Source organism: Mandrillus leucophaeus, unplaced genomic scaffold, assembly GCF_000951045.1.
Source record: "Mandrillus leucophaeus isolate KB7577 unplaced genomic scaffold, Mleu.le_1.0 Scaffold262, whole genome shotgun sequence".
NCBI lineage: Eukaryota > Metazoa > Chordata > Mammalia > Primates > Cercopithecidae > Mandrillus > Mandrillus leucophaeus.
The window spans coordinates 802,951-819,034 of NW_012102721.1; the positions used below are offsets into that span (position 1 = coordinate 802,951).

The following is a 16,084-nucleotide window of genomic DNA, read 5'->3' on the forward strand; positions in this document are numbered from 1 at the left end:
TAGAGGTTGGGTTTGAAGTCAGGTCTTTCTCAGAGGTAAAATAGCAGAGTGGCTCCTCATGGTGGGTTTGGAATCAAACAGAACCTGATCCAAATCCTGTCCTTGCTGCTTAACAGCTGAGTGAACTTAGAAAAAAAATGATCCTAACAAATACTCAGCCTTCCTTGAATGAAAGCTATAGATCCTCTGTTAGTATTTTCTTTTTAACTGGAGTAGGGCGGCTTAGTGAGCATGGACCTGACAGTGTTGGTTTAAAATCTGGTGACCATTGCATAGTTCCACTTTAAAATGTCCTGTGCCACATGAGTGTGAATGGACAGAGGCTCAGACAGGCCCAGGGTCTCAGGTTAGAAAATATGATGAAGGGAGGGGTTTCTTCTAAAGAGAACTGTGGAATTGTCAGATGTGAATCTGGGACTATTGTTCATTTCTCACTATGCATGTTCCCATGGGACGGACACTTACTTGTTACTCTCGCTCTCTCCCACCACTTCCGCTCTGTTTCACAGGAAGAGGCGGGTCCTACTCTGACGGAAACCGTTCAGGTCTCTGTCCAATGGGAGTCGCTTCCTGTCCTGCACCTTCCCAACCACATCAGAAGGTTGGAAGTGCTGGCCTGCCCACTGCTGCAGGCTTAACCCATGTTCTTCGTACTGGGAAAGGGATATTTCCATTTTCATCCACCTGACTCCTGAGTTGGCTGCAAAGACGGAAGAAAAGAACAGCCATTTATTCTCCTGCAGGCAGGACCTGCCTGAGCTGAGAGGGCCTTCCCTCTGACCCCAAGCATCAGAGCAGATGGAAGTAGAAAACCCAACCCTGAGGCCGCTGTATGGTGGGTCTCTTCACAGCCATGGGGCCTAGTCCCACTCGCCTCCCCCAGGTTATGGCCCAGCAGTTGGGACTTGGCCCAGAAGAGCACCTGCAGCACGTATCCTGTGTTCTCCATCAAAGCGGACTGGAGTCCGCCTGCATCCCCAGCAAGCAGCACTCCCGCCCTAAAACCAAAGGGCGCAGCAGGGAAATGGGAGGGGTGCGGTTTGCTTCCTGTCTGATAACTACCAACAACCGGGCTGCTGCCCAGCATAGCTAGATAAGGAGAGGGCACTCCATTTGACATGCCCTGAAGGCTGTCCAAGCGATGGCTTAGGAAGGCCATTCCAATTTCAAATCCTGAAAGTTGTAAGATTTTCCTGTGACTTAGAGTGATTTATAACATGGTTTAACCTCTCAAAGCCTCCATTTCACATCTGTAGAATATGGATAAAACTATCTCAAAGTGTTATTGTGCAAGTTAAATGAAAAAGATAGTGTATGCACATTGTTTGGCACTAAGCTATTATTATTATCAAAAGTAGTAGCAATTAGTATTATTGTTTAAAGGAGAAAATGATATCCACTGGGAGGCTCCTCTCTGGACCCGAAAGCTTAATATCTGGAATTACTTAGAACTGGAATGCCAGCCTCCCCCTCCTGCCAGCAGCCTGCTGCCAATTCTGATGAGACAGCTTAGAAACCATTGCCCTGATGCCATAGAAAAGATTAGGACAGCTAGCCTTTTCCTTTCTCTTCACTCTTAATTTAAAAAGGTTGGGCAAGTTATACATCCACCCACCTCCAAACCTTTCAAACAAGTTTCAGTTATATTCTTGCCAAGTAAAAAAACCAAAAATTAATAAGAGAACTTACTTAAAATAAAAAGTTGTTAACATCTTGATACATCCTGGCTTATCCAGTTAAGAGACTTTACAGAATGGTTCATGATTTCTACACCAAATTCTTTCTTGTACATTTTGTTTACACCCCACCCCTTCCTTAGCCTCAACCTCATGAGTGCAAATGGAAATCAGCCCTGGCTCCTGGCCTCCCATGACTACTTGGAGGTGGAAATCGTTAGTCTGGAGTGGGATTGAGGGCCCCTGAGGCAGACTGACACTCAGCTGATGCATATCTAATACTGAGCAGGCTGTGACCAACCACACTGAGGACATGTATTTATGCAAGTATGCTGTAGGGGGTGGTCTTCCTCATACGTGAGAAAACATGGAAGCAAAGTTCATTTATCCCATCAGTTGGCTGCTTCTCACCATTCACCTGGGCCCTGCAATGCCGAGAAAATAGGATGTATTTTCATCTCCAAGCAGACTGTGCTCCAGTCAATTTAGAGACACAGAGCCACAATATAATTCAATTTGGGGTGATTCCACTGCCTCTGTAACGTCTAAAGCCCTAACGTACTGCTGACTCTTAGGACAAACTGGCACTGATCAAGAGTGAGGCTACTAAGCCATCATTGATTTCAGACTCTCACCCCTGACTTTCTATGTATGTGTTTATAGACAACACTTAATATTTCACAGAACCCAAGTTGCACAGGACCGAAGATGACCTAAATGGCCATGTAGTCCATGTGCTGCCAAACACCTGGCAAATAGTTACATTGTTGTTAAATAAGCACACCCCATATCCAGGAACTCCTGGACAAAGACTGACCATTCCATCTGGAGCTCCTCCAACTGTTAAAAAGCTCTGTCTTGAATTTGGCCAGTGGACATCCCTGCTGAGCCCACCTTTAGTCCAGATGTTACCTTTCTGGATGTTCGTTCACGCATATGTAGCTGCAAACGTTTTCTGACAGCTTGATATTGCTAGGCACTGTGCTGGGTCCTGAATCAATGGGTGATAAGGGTAATCCCACTCCCAGCAGAGACACTGACAGCCCCTCCTAGACATGGTCCTGGGTTCTCTCATTCCCCTTGTCTCTCCCCACTGAACTTGCACTAACTGTCCTATGTCACTCTTTAAGTGTAGGCCCACAATTGATATTGCAGTCTGTTTAATGTGTAACAAATAAGTCCTCATTTGTGACCTGTTTCAGAAAATGCAGCCTAAGATTGGGCAGTCATGTCACCTTCCTGTTTAATTTTCTGTTCATATGAGGCAAAATAGCTTAAGATTTAAAAAAAACTTTTGGCATTAGCTAGCCCTGGCACAAGCATTTGTTCCACCTCTTACCTTGGAGAGCTGGGCAAATTGTTCAATCTGTCAAGACATTTTTTTTAAAGTGTACCATGGGGACAGCTGGAAGGAGTAATGAGGCAGTGTATATACAGCACCTGACCTAGTCATGGCTCATTAAAAGCTGCTATTCTACATCTCATTGCTGTCATCTCCAAAACGCTGAAGTCCTTTTCACACGTGCTGCTGCTCCATCAAACCCCCAGGTGTTTTGGAGAGGACTGGATGGAGGTCCTAACACCTTCAAGATCTAACCCATCACCTTAACCTGTTCTTTGGCATCCTGGAGGTGTCCCATAACCTATTGTCATCTCAGCCCCATGGCATTTGGAGCTGTGATCAGGATATCCTCTGTATCCTCATCTGAGTAAAGTATGACCAAGTCAGTTCAAGGGCGGCAGCCTGGGGTTTAATCCTGCGACCTCCCTTCTAGATGAGTATCCATTTTTTAATTAGTACTCTTTGGCTGTGCTTATTCAATCAGTCACAACCTTGTAATATCTCCAGACTGTTTTATGAAGTCCCGTCAGGATGAAATTCTGGCTACCTACTATTTCTGTATTATCTTCTTTAGGAAACATGCTGTGTGGCTATAGAACATGAAAAAACCATTTCTTTTTTCCATAAAGTTTCTACATGTAACATGCTTCCTGCAGAAGTTTGTAATTCACATCTTCTAGCGCAAATTATAATCAGGTAACATTATGACTTTCTCCAACAGAATAATAGTTTAACATTTTTTTGTGAGAAAATAATTATGTTTTACTCGGTAAAGTGAGTTTAAAATTACAAGTTAGAAAAGTTTATCTAGTTGTTTCTGTATAGCATTAATCTGGGCTGCTTTGTTAAAAATTTATTTTATTTTTGAATCAGGGTTTCACTCTGTCACCCAGGCTAGTGGTGTGGTCACAGCTCACTGCAGCCTTGAACTCCTGGGACTGCAGTTGTGCACCACCATGCCCAGCTAATTTTTGTATTTATTAATTTTTTTGTAGAGACTGGGTACTGTTATGTTGCCCAGGCTGGTCCTGAGCTCCCGGGCTCACGCGATCCGCCCGCCTCCGCCCTTCAAAGTGTTGGGATTACAGGTGTGAGTCAACAAGATTTCTTTAAATCAAGGTTAAGATAAAGAGAAGGCACAGAATTTGATGTATTTTTGAATAGTCCAAAGTAATTTTTATTCTCTAATTAGTCTCCTCATGACTTTATTTGAATGAAGTAATGAGAGGCTAATTAAACCAGCTTTAAAAAAGTATATTTTCTTCTCTTTCTCCAGGCAGTGGGTCACTTTGCAGCACTGCAGAACACCTGTGCTTTCCCTGTGCCCCCCATCACCTTCCCAGCTCCCGAGCTGTAGCCATCTCGGCTGCACCTGCTGTCAGAGGGCAGCTCCTCGGGCTCCTGCTCCTGGGCTGCAGGTGCTACCTCTGTGCAGAGGGCTTAGGAGGAGCAGTGAGCCTTCTAACTGCAGCAGTCCTGACAAAGCAGTTTGTGAACCCCTCCGGGACATAAGGGCATCAAACTAGGAACAAAAATAAAGTCTCGACTGTGATTTGGCGATTTTACCACATACAAGGCCCGAAAGACAATTAAGACAAGAAAAGAAGACAAATCCCTTGCCAGCAGGAGTCTGACTGTACAGGAGTCTGATTGTACAGAAGTCTGATTGTACAGGAGTCTGAGTATACATCAGGGCAAGCCAAGAGACAGGGAGAAACAGAGAGAAAAGGTTCATGCAATTATGAATATGACCTGGAGGGTGTTTTGGAATTAGATTACAACAGGAACAGAGAATTAATGCCATTTTGAAACAATTTAAGAATTATGTATTTGAAGGAACTCAGTATTATCATGTTATCCAACATTATCCCAGTTGCTCATAAGACTTGCTAATAACCTGGATTGGGGGTGGAGGGTTGAGGGATCTAACGGAAAACATCTGTTAAAATTGAATATGATAATCATGTCTTGTTTTTATGATCTTGCTCATGAGACAGTCTTGAAAGAGAGAACTGAGTGATTATCCAAGTAAATGTGTATTTCTATGCAGAATATAGGTGTGTCTTGACTTTGCATTCCAAAATAAAAATGACTGATCTTTTCCATTAGCACAGTTTGGGTCAGCCTAACTGCCAGCTTTCATGATTGTATTTATTTATTTTCCCTAAGGAGATACAGGCACTTTGTGGGCCTTCCCAGGCTGCTGCAAAATGATGGATGGTTGGGCTCTGTCTAATCCAAATGACACGGTGTGTCGGGAGCGTTGGTAATCGTATCCTGCCGACTTCAAAGCCCACTGCCAAAACATCCACAGCACAGAGGTTTGGCAACTTCACATAATCATAGCAAAAGGATTACAACGTGAAAAAACAGGCCCTGAAATAGCTATGAAAAGGGCCAATTCAGAAACCGATTCAGCTAAGATGTTTAGGCTAGCGCCTTCGCACGGTCACCTTGTATTTTCACCTTTGAGTTGCCTTCACCTGGACTAAGGTTGGCAGCATTTGTGAGGCAAAGAAAAGATGCCCAGGGAAACTGGCTCTAGATTATAGAAATAAACACTGTCTTCAAGGGATAGCCAGCGTATCAGGTTCAGGACTCGTAAATCCCAAGCCACAGCGCCCAGGTAACTGATGTAGCAAGATTAAAGCTGTCTACCTAAGTGAGATCTCCTGAAAGAGAAACCGCATGGCAAATCTAGAAGTTGTCCCTTGTTTCGGTAAAGTGAGAAATCACAGCTATCCATGACACTTTATTTACCAGTAATAATACAGTTTGCATTATGAGCGGTAGCTTGTTCACCATTCAACAAATGTTTTTTAATCACAGCAGGAATTAAGGGTGATTTGTGACCAGGTGCTGAACTAGAATTTCTCAATGACAACCCCAGCTTCCTAGGCCTCTTTCCATTCCAGGCATAAATATGGAGGCTCCGATGTGGAACCTGGGGTCCTTCTGTTCCAAAAGGGGCTAGAAATAAGAGAGATGAGGGTGAAAGAAGGACCTGCAGAGGCTGACACCGTCTGGGTACCAAACATCCTGTTTGCTTGACTCTCCCTTGCACAAGTTCCTGGACAAAGTAAAATTATAACACAAAATCCACAACATCCAGCACATGTTTTCATTAAGCAACTTTAGTCACTAAAAAAAGTGCAAATGCAGACTCCTGTATAAATCTGATTTGCCATGCTAGGCCAAGCTTATTTTATTACATACATTCTGCATTCTAAGAACTAATAACTTCATATTGTAAACATTAAGCATACAGAGTTAAAATTCAAGGCCACATTATATCATTGATTGTCTCTTTTGTCGTGTGTCTTTGGCTGGCCGAGATCAACTCGTAGTGTATAAATGCATAAGTTATATAATTATTATATAAAAAGGGGGGGAAAAACATTGACTTGTATACTTCATTCTGACAAACGCACAGCGTTCGCGACTCAAAGGAAAACTGGAGGCCGCCTACCCAAAATGCCTGCGTGATTTCTGACTGTGGCAGCCAGGAAGGCCATCTCTTACCTGACCCTGTGGAGAAGAAAGCCCCCACATAAAGATGAGGTCCTGAATGTTTCTCTTAAATATCAGACAATTCCAGTTAAAATTTTCATTTGACAAACAAAGAAAGAGATGCACATTTTTGTTTCTGAATTCTACTACTTCCCCTTTCTCCATTATGCTGTGTCCTTTCTCCTAACACTGGGTTTGGTATAACACTGACTGCATGAACCCTCAAGTCTCCGTAACTCATTGTACACAGTCCCCAAATGTCCTGAGTCCAGTCTTCATTGCTTGAGAAGTTTCTTTCCCAGCCCTGGTCTCCTCCTTCTCTGCCTCCTCCTCCTCCTCCTTCACCCCTCTGTCTACGGTCACACGCTCACTCTATACACATCCTCAGTCCCACCTTTAGTTCACAGTCCCGGTAATACTGTAAAGGAGTTGGAAACTTTGGGTCATCTTCACAGTTTGAGAAAGCTGACAGCTGTCCATCAGACGGAATGTATTTGATTTCAACCAAAACAGCACATGCCGTGCAGTTGCGTATCAATGTCTGTTGATGGGCCACAGTCTCTCTCGTGTCTTTTCTCTTGTTTTTGATATGTTTCTATTTTTAAATACAGGTAGTTTTCCTTAAAATGGCATTATAAACGGTATGTTAGGTCAAAACTGTGTTGTTTCTATTGCTTTAGTTTCATCCCAGTTTGCATTAGTGGGATTCCAAACTCTACTCTAAAGTTTATACATTTCTTAAGACCACTTTCTTTGGCATTTTGTCCTTAAGACTTCATGCTTCTACATACACTGTCTTTTACAAGGTCAGTCCACAGATGATATGTCCGTATTTGTGACATTTTTAGCATCCTCCTCATTTCTGTAGTAAGACTTCAGTAACTCCCTCCCAAGAGTCTTTGGATCTCTTCCCCGGCTTCCTTCCCCAGCCCCAGTAAAGCTTTTTTCATTCCTCTTGAGGCACTTTTGATTCATGTTCTCCGATAGAGCTTGTGGTGATGGGCTGGTGAATGCACGCTGATGGGAAAGGCCTCCATCAGGTGTTTAGTAGTAAGTGCCCAGATGAGAAGGCATATGGCTGGTGGGGAGCCTAGTGTTAGGGTATATACCCCCAGTTGGTGAATTCCAGTATGGGTTTGGGGCAGCAAAAAAACTGGAAGATGTCACGGGGAGGGCTGGAGGGTGGGGTGCCACAAAGTTCATCTTCTGCGGGTGGGCGTGATAGGAGCCCATGTACGGGAGGTCTGAGGGGTACTTGTACAGAGATGACTCCGGGGGGTGGGGCTGGAGGGCCTGGGCGATCCCGTGGAAGTCGAACTTGTAGGCGTAGCGCTTCCCGTGGACCTTGGTCATGATGTTCTTGTCATAGTAGTAACGGAGGGCGCGGCTGAGCTTATCGTAGTTCATATTGGGTTTGCTCTTCCGCTCTCCCCAGCGCCGGGCCACCTCGTCGGGATCCGTCATCTTGAACTCCCCGTTGGTGCCTTCCCAGGTGATGCAGCTGGAGTTGGAGCTGTCCGACAGGAGCTCCAGGAGGAACTGCCAAAGCTGGATCTGGCCACTGCCTAATGAGATCAGGAGAGGAAGGAAAACTCCAGTGAGCACAGGTTCCAGGGGAAAGAGGCCCTTTGTGATGAGGGAAGGAGGTGCTATTGGTGTGTCGCCCACATTCCCTTCACCAGGCCTGTCCGTCCATCCCTCAGCTGCAGGGGTGAGGACTGCTCCCATTCCATGGCCACCCATTTCTCCAGAGAACTGCCCTTGCCTTAACAGAGCCGCCGCCTCACCCAACCCCAGGTATCCCACAGTTGGTGGACTGAACAAGGTAACATAGGCCGGCCCCCTTGCCTCAAGGAAAGACCAACTCCATGACGCTATTCAGGCTCCAGGGCTCCTGTGGGATTGGGCTGAAACAGCGTCCAGCTGCAAGGAGGCTTGGAGGAGGCCAGAAACTTCCTTAGCGCTGCACCTGCCCTGTGCTTCTTCCCATTCTCTCTCTCCTGAGAACATGCCGTTAATCATTCACCTGCACAAGCATCCTTACCCCAAGCTCTGCATCTAGGGAACCCGAGCCAGGATGATGGTCTAACAGATTCAAGACCTAGATGGAATGCAGGGAACTCATATGGGGCAGAGTTCAGGCTGGTTCCATCCATTTCTGACTTCCTTAAAAGAACAGCCAGATCAACCTGGTGTTTAGAGGATGAAAGAGCTGTATTTTTTCCCCCTATTTTGTGAAGCAGAAAAGTACTGTTATGTGGATGGCAATAATGACTTAATGCCATTTATATTGGCTGGGTCAAGTAAGATAATAAAAGTTAGATTTAGGAAATGAACTTCTAAAAGTTTATGGAAAAAAATTGAGAATGGAAGTAAACATCATTATTTCTAACATAACATTTTGCTGGCGCTCAGAAAGCAATTCTGTCAAAACTTTTCCTAGAACAGAATTAACCCACTCAAAATGAGGAAGTTTAGGAAAAAAAAAAAAAAAAGCTGGCTCTTTTTCAAACCCGATCACCCAGTTCCAGTATTTGGGCAAGGGCATCGTAACGGAAACCAATGCGTTGCCTGTGCCCTGCAATGCCAATTGTGTCAAGCGGCATTTCCAGAAGAAAAAACCCAACAATGAGTGATTGCAAGTCCCCTTGGGAAGCTGAATGAGACTCTTCCTTTGTCAAAGAGATCACATTTAGCTGGGTGGACAAAGTCAGAATTTTCTTGATTTCACTGAGAGCATATAGATATGGCTTTGTTTAATGAAATTCAAAGAAAAATCTAGGCACAGCTAGCTGCTATGTCACAATACTTGAAGATAATTTATGGCTCCCTAGAAGACAGCAGCATGTAAATATTGACAATAGTATCAGTACCGAGAGAGGCTAAGCTCTGCTGAGCATATTTCATAAGCGTAAGAATGGATGGGAGGTGGGTCCTTCCTCCTGAACTCCAGTTATAGCACTGCCTTAGACTTATTACCAAAAGATTACCTTTTATTATATCGTAAGTAATATCATTCAATGTGATAAAATGATTAAAGTAACTTTAACTGACATCTACTCAGGGAATTAACATAATGTAAAAATCAACTTTAAGATCGTTTTCTTCTAAATCCTTGCTAGCCTCCTCTATATATCGCCCAACTCATAAACCCTTCTTTGCATGTTGGCTACATGGAAATGGATATATTTGTGAATTTATCCATACAATAGCACTGTGAGAAAGGTCAGCTTTTTCTGAATCTGTTCTGGAAAGTGCTCATTTTCAGTCTAGCAGCACATTTGAAATGTATTAACAGCTTGTAGCTCATTGCAGTGGAAGCCTTTGCTTTTTCAGAACCACATATACACACTGTTCCCAATCAAGTTTCGTTGCCTGCAACATTTCATTAATATGCGTTTAGAAAACACAAAGAATGGTATGAGAAAACCATATGGTCTTAGTATATATATTGTAACCAAAAAATTACAACTTGAAAAAAATTCCATAGATGACCTGGGAATAGGAAAAGGCATGGATTTTTGATTTAACAGTCTTCACAGATGCTTCAATATAAACACATACGGTTGTTTGAAAATAAATATTCAGCGTCAACTTTCTCCCATAGAGAAAGCAACTCCACAGACCTGCCGAAATCACACTTGGAATCGACTCAAACCTTGGCACTGCCTCTTAGCAATTTTTCCCTCACCCACTTCTTTTATAAATGTGTGTAGGACAGAACCAGTGGACAAAAGTGATCTCACGTCTCTCCTATTTCTGAAGAGTTAGAAAGCAGGGGACCTAAATTCGTGGCAGCAAACTCAATGCCCAAAGGATAGATGAGCTAGTTTCTCACTTGACTATTTTACCCATTAGCCATAAAGACACAGGGCTCAGGACTGTGAGCATTTCCAGGGAGGGTCTATAGAAAGAAGAGACCTGTAAGCAAAATTCATCAGCTTTCAAACCTTGAAAGAAACCTGGAAATGCAAAATCAATGAATGTTTAAGTAAATGGTAGAAAATGTAACATTATGTCAAACTCATTAACTGTTAAATTTAATATTTGTAACGAAATTCACTGCATTTTGCAGTGTGTAGAACAAATGTTCTCACCACAAGAATTCTCAAAAATGAACAATGGTTGTTAAAAAATTGTCAATGGTAAAGGAGTTATTCTCAGTCATAAAATTTTAAGAGCAATTTTTAAATTCTTATTTTACTTCCAAAACAATAACATTTAATGTGTGATGAGGTGCATTTTAGAATATAGAGATTTCAAAACAAGAATGCTTAGGGTTAAGGAAAGCCTAAAAGTGGCTCCGGTCACTCATGGGCCAAACCAGGGTTTACAAAGAGAAGCTCTTGAAAGACAAGAGCTTTCACTGAGTAGCATCACCCAAGAAAAGTAAACCCTTCAGATCTATTTTTGTTTTACTCTATCTTAATAACATCCTTGCAATGTCAGTAAGGAGCAACTAGTTTTTTCTTAGGGTAATTACCAAAATGAAACAGATTTGGGGGTAAAAAACAGTGGCAAGCAGCACTGCCCACCTACGGAGAACCCTGTGGATGAAAGGGAGTGGCTGTGGCTTTTAAGAAGACAGAAGGCACTCCTTTAATTTTACAGAGGAAAGAAATCTCCTAATACTGTTAAAAGAAAGGGAGAGAAACAGGGTAGCAAAGGCATACAGACTGAGCAAAAATGGGCCAAAAAAAAAAAAAAAAAAAAGAAACCCGAAACGGTTTACAAACCACAGAGCAAAGCAGAGAGCTGCAGAGTGACTCAGCAGCTGTGCGTCTGGTGGAAACAGCAGCCTGCTGCAAAGCCCCGCAGCCGTCAGCTGATGAACACGGGCAGTAAATACAGTCGTGAGGGGCCCCGCCAGTTCCACGGTGGCAGTGGTTTGAGGCCACTTTCTCTAGAAGCCAGGGGTGGTGCAGAAGATCCCACGTGCATGGCCTGGACCCTCTGCAAGGCAGCAGGTGTGTCCTGAATGGAAGTCTCTGCCCCGAGGCTCAGTGAGGCTCAGGCATCACTTACTGGAGGGGCAGAAAAGCATGGTGGCAGGGAGTACCAACTTTGGAGTTGCCACTGCCTCAGTTGAATCCTGCCTCTGCCCTTTGTGGGAACTTTGGCAACTCTCCCAGCTGTCTCTGCCTCAGTATCCTCATCTGTAAAGTGGGCATGATGGTAACAGTACTATCTTGCAAGATCATGGTAAGGATGAACTCAGTACATGAATGGTCTTGTCATCATTTCTTTGGGCTGAAACTGAGTTTAAGGAAAGATAACACTCCTTTCCTATAGCCAGGAAATGCCCAAAGAAAGAGAAATACTGTTCAATTGGCCTTTTGAACCATGAAGAAACTTGAAAAGGTGCTGTTCTTGGGCTGACTGATATCCTCTGAAGGCTTACTGTGTGCCATGCACCATTCTAAATGCTTTACATGTGTTGATTTATTTAATCCCCACAGGAATCATGTGATTAGCCCACTGGAGAAGTGAGGAAATTGGAGGTTAGAGAGGTAGACTGACGTATTTTTCTCAGCGCTGGCAAGGGTTGAAATCCAGACCCTAGGCTGCCATGCTTAATCACTGCGCAAACTTGCTTTCAGGCCTGGTTTATGCACACCTCTGCAGCCTCCCCAGGTCCTTTCCATGTTGTCGCCTCCCTGGGGGGCTCCCACTGGAAGACTGCACACTCCCACCTCCTAACAAATGCCAAAACATCCCTAACCTGGTCTGTCGTTCTGCAAGAGGCAGGATGCATTTTCATGTGCACCACTGAAGAGTGTTCAGTTAGCATCAAGGGAGCCTCTGAACATAACCCAACAAAGCTCTTTCATTAGAGGAACCATGTTAGATTCTCAGCTGCTCTGATGGCACGTAAAGGAGCTGTGTTGCTTATGACCGATCCATGATACCAGAATGCAGGGACACACTGTTCTCAGCAGGAGAAGTGATGTCCAAAGTGCACATCAAATGAATATTTGGGATAGAGATGCTGGGATGATGACATCATCTTGTGCATTCATACTATATGATGCAATCTTTCCACTTAAAATGAGGAAAAGGAATTTGTATTGTATGAAAAGCAAAGACAGCAATTTGTAAGTGATGAAGGATTTATTTATCAGAGAATAGAAAAATAGAATCAAACAGGAAGAAGCATTCTAATTAATACAAAGATAAACGACATTCTGGTTTCAGGGGAACAATTCACACGAGCACAACAGACACAAACCTAAGGACAGATGGAGAGAAAGTCGCATTCATCATAAACTAAATGAAATAAACCTTTATCTTAAAGTCACTTGGCTGCAAATCAAAGGTAGGATGTTGCCATTTTCTCCAGGCCCATTAAAAAGAGTCTTAATGGTATGAAGCGCAGTCCTGTTTCCCCAGGCCTGTGATGAGTTTCCAGTCTCCCTGCTCTGACCTCAGGACCCTCTATCTACAAAGGGCATCCCCAGGCTGCTGGGCCCAGGGCAGGTGCGGTGTTCCCTTGTGAGAATTGGCACTCTGCTTAGGAGCAAGTGACTCTGGCCCTGTTCTACAAACAAGCCAAGCAGTACCTTTGGGCTGTGACAATGTGGTCATGGACATATATATTTCATTTGGCCAATGTGTTAGTGCAAAGGCCAGTTTAGTCTTCTTTGGTGCAGCTTGACTCTTTCCTCCTCTTCCTTCCCGACCTCAGATTCATCGCCTGCACCTAAGCAGTTATTACCCTGAAAGGAAATCCTTGCTTTCTATTCTCACAGTCTGCATTTTGTAAGACCTCCTCTTCCCTTCATACTTAGTCAGCGGCAGAGTAGGGCAAGAAAACAAAAGCAGACTTTGTAGACAGAGTTAGGTTACAAATCTGACCTCCCTTATCATTGGCTGTGTGACACAGGAAAAGTTACTTAACTTCTCTGGACTTCTAATTCCTCTCCTGTAGGATGGAGATAGTAACCTCCCAGGGCTGCCATGAGGCACAGAAGGGACCACAGACATTCTATCGGGGGCATTCTGCGGGGTGGGAGCTGTTTGATTGTTATTTCACATGATTGTATTAACATTCCCAGAGTGTTTCAGCTTCCGTCATTTTCTTTTTTCTAATCTATCCTAACATTGCTGCCAGATCAGTCTTCCTGAAGCATGACTGATAATAATCATCTCAAAACATAGTGATTATTTGTATTTGAATGGTTATATGGCAGAGTTGCAAATGAAAAGCTGAGTAGAAGGCTGAGAAGAGACCACAGCCTCAGGAGCCTGGGCTACTAGATGAAAGCCAGCATGAGCAAAAAGGGCCGGTGGCTCTGTGTTTGGGACAATGTTGTAACTCCCTGTGTCCATCTCTCCAGCGACCGAAAGCTCCCTGAGCTAAAGGACTATATCTCGTTATCCTTGCCTTTCATGTATGCAACAAATAATTATTGAGCACCTAGTCTAGGCCCCAGGCTAACTAGTTTTCTTTAGATTTTCAGCTGTAAAAAAATTTCATTGAATTCATTAACATTAACCAAAATTTAACATCAAAAATACAGATGCTCAAAAATGATAACGTTTCATGTTTTCAATGTGTAGATTCTCTTGCGGGGATGTATACTGATTAAATCTGAATTATTCCATTTCCAACCTTATTTTGGCCTCATCATTTAGGAAATATAATTCCATCTTTGCTTGCAATATACCTGTAACATCTTGGCATTTGAATTTGCAGTTGGGAATATGCAGCATAGGCTACGAATTTCTGAAGTTGGTGCCAGCACAGCTGGTTCTGATCTGAATACAAACAAATTAAACTATGTAGTTGGCACTGAAACACTAGGACAGGTGACAAACCTTGGCAATGCACTGGTTACAAATGGGCTAATTAAGAATCTGCTCTTTCTTGTAGCACTGAAGTTCAGAAACAGACCATCGAAGATGAGCCTGAATTTGAAGTCTTGTGGTTGTATTAAGGCTCTCTTTTAAAAAATACTAGTTATTTTATCTGCTTGTATAATGGGTTGAATTGTGTTCCCTCAATTCCCTATGTTGAAATCTTAACCCGCAGTATCTGAGAATGTAACCTTTTTATGGAGATAAGATCCTAAATAAGGTAATCAAGTTACAGTAAGGTTACAGGGTGGGTATTCCAATCTGACCGACATCCTTATGCAAAAGAGACATTTGGACACAGCGACTGACACACACAGAGAGATGATGATGAGAAGAGACACGAGGAGATGATGGCTATCTGTAAGACAGGGAGAGTCCCCAGGACAGATCCCTCCCTCACAGCCCTCAGAAGGAATGAAACCTACTATTGGGACACTCTGATTTCAGACTTCCAGCCTCCAGAACTGTGAGACAATAAATTGTTGTTGTTTAAGCCACCTAATCCATGGTGCTTTGTTACAGCAGCCCTAAAAAACTATTACAGCTTGGATTAGGTTATAATGTTCTTTGCTGAAGCTGAAATCCTAATTTATAACCCGACCCATTTTTCCATTAAGGCAAATAATTCAGTGAGACCTAAAACTAAAATTTGTTCAGTCGAAGGAATTTCTCACCAATACCAATTTACTTTTCAAAATAGCCACTGCCAAAAAGGTAACTTTGTAAGAAGAAAGTCATCAGCAGTTTCTCACCTGGATTTGCAAGGCGGCTACTTGTTGGTCCAAGAATCTGATAAGGATCTACAACAAAAAGAAACAAAGTCAAATCCTAGACATAGTTGTGACATAGTATGATGTGACTTCACACGTAATGCCTGACTCAATTGTGTTTTCAGATTTCAGAGCTGAAAATGTCCCCCAACTCCAAATCAACTGCCTCCACCTCTTCTATGAGAGAAGATGTCACACAGCATCTCAGATGTCTTGCTAGGGGACTCCTAGTTGGTGGCAGGGCTTGGATTCCATCCCAGGATCCCGACACGTAGCTCAGGGCTCACACCAACCAATGACATAAAGAGGGCAAACATGTGCCAAGCCCCATCAATCCAGGGCTGCGCAGGCTGTGTTGTTCGGGCATGGAAAGTAAAATTAAAAAAAAATAATGGATCACAAAGCAGCAGCCTGTGTGCAAGTAGAATGTTTTTTTCTATATTTATTGCATAGTTGGGGATGTGTTTTAGCACCATCTCAAGTCACCTCGCGTGAGTAGGCTGGTGACTAGGGCCCTATCTTATGTATGGAGCAGTCAAAAAGAGGCAAAAAATCATGTTAACTTCCACTAAAAAGTGATACATTTTAGAAACGTGTTGCTGAGCCTGAATCTTCTCTAATGCTTATTCAGATGGCCCCTGAAACATACCTAACTGAGGACGCTGGTCTTCAGTTTTGGGCACTGTGGAAGGAGATGGTTGAGCAGCTGAAAATCCAGAAATACAAAAGGCAATTAGCTATAACAGATTTGGTCATGAGTCTTTGATGTTGTTGTAAAATCATTCTATCAGTTAATTTAGTTATTAACATAATAGTCTAAATCAGAAGCATCTTATGGTAAGGAAAAATTTTCCTTTCTAATGAAACCAAATGTAAAAACATTGTAACAAAAAAAGAGGACATTTCCAATTATTTAAAAAATGGATACC

The 16,084-nt window shown here is 43.1% G+C and overlaps 1 protein-coding gene across 4 annotated transcripts in view; it reads right to left on the reverse strand.

Moving 5' to 3' along the window:
* Positions 1-6,134: 6,134 nt before the first annotated feature.
* ERG (v-ets avian erythroblastosis virus E26 oncogene homolog) overlaps positions 6,135-16,084 on the reverse strand; it is a 300,545-nt gene continuing 290,595 nt past the window's right edge. For all 4 annotated transcript variants that reach the window (XM_011984157.1, XM_011984160.1, XM_011984158.1 and 1 more), the window contains 3 exons: positions 15,805-15,861; positions 15,138-15,185; positions 6,135-8,093 (listed from right to left, as the gene is read on the reverse strand). In XM_011984157.1, coding sequence (XP_011839547.1) covers positions 7,573-8,093; positions 15,138-15,185; positions 15,805-15,861 — 626 coding nt within the window. In that variant the 3' untranslated portion in view covers positions 6,135-7,572. The remainder of the gene's footprint in view (positions 8,094-15,137; positions 15,186-15,804; positions 15,862-16,084) is intronic.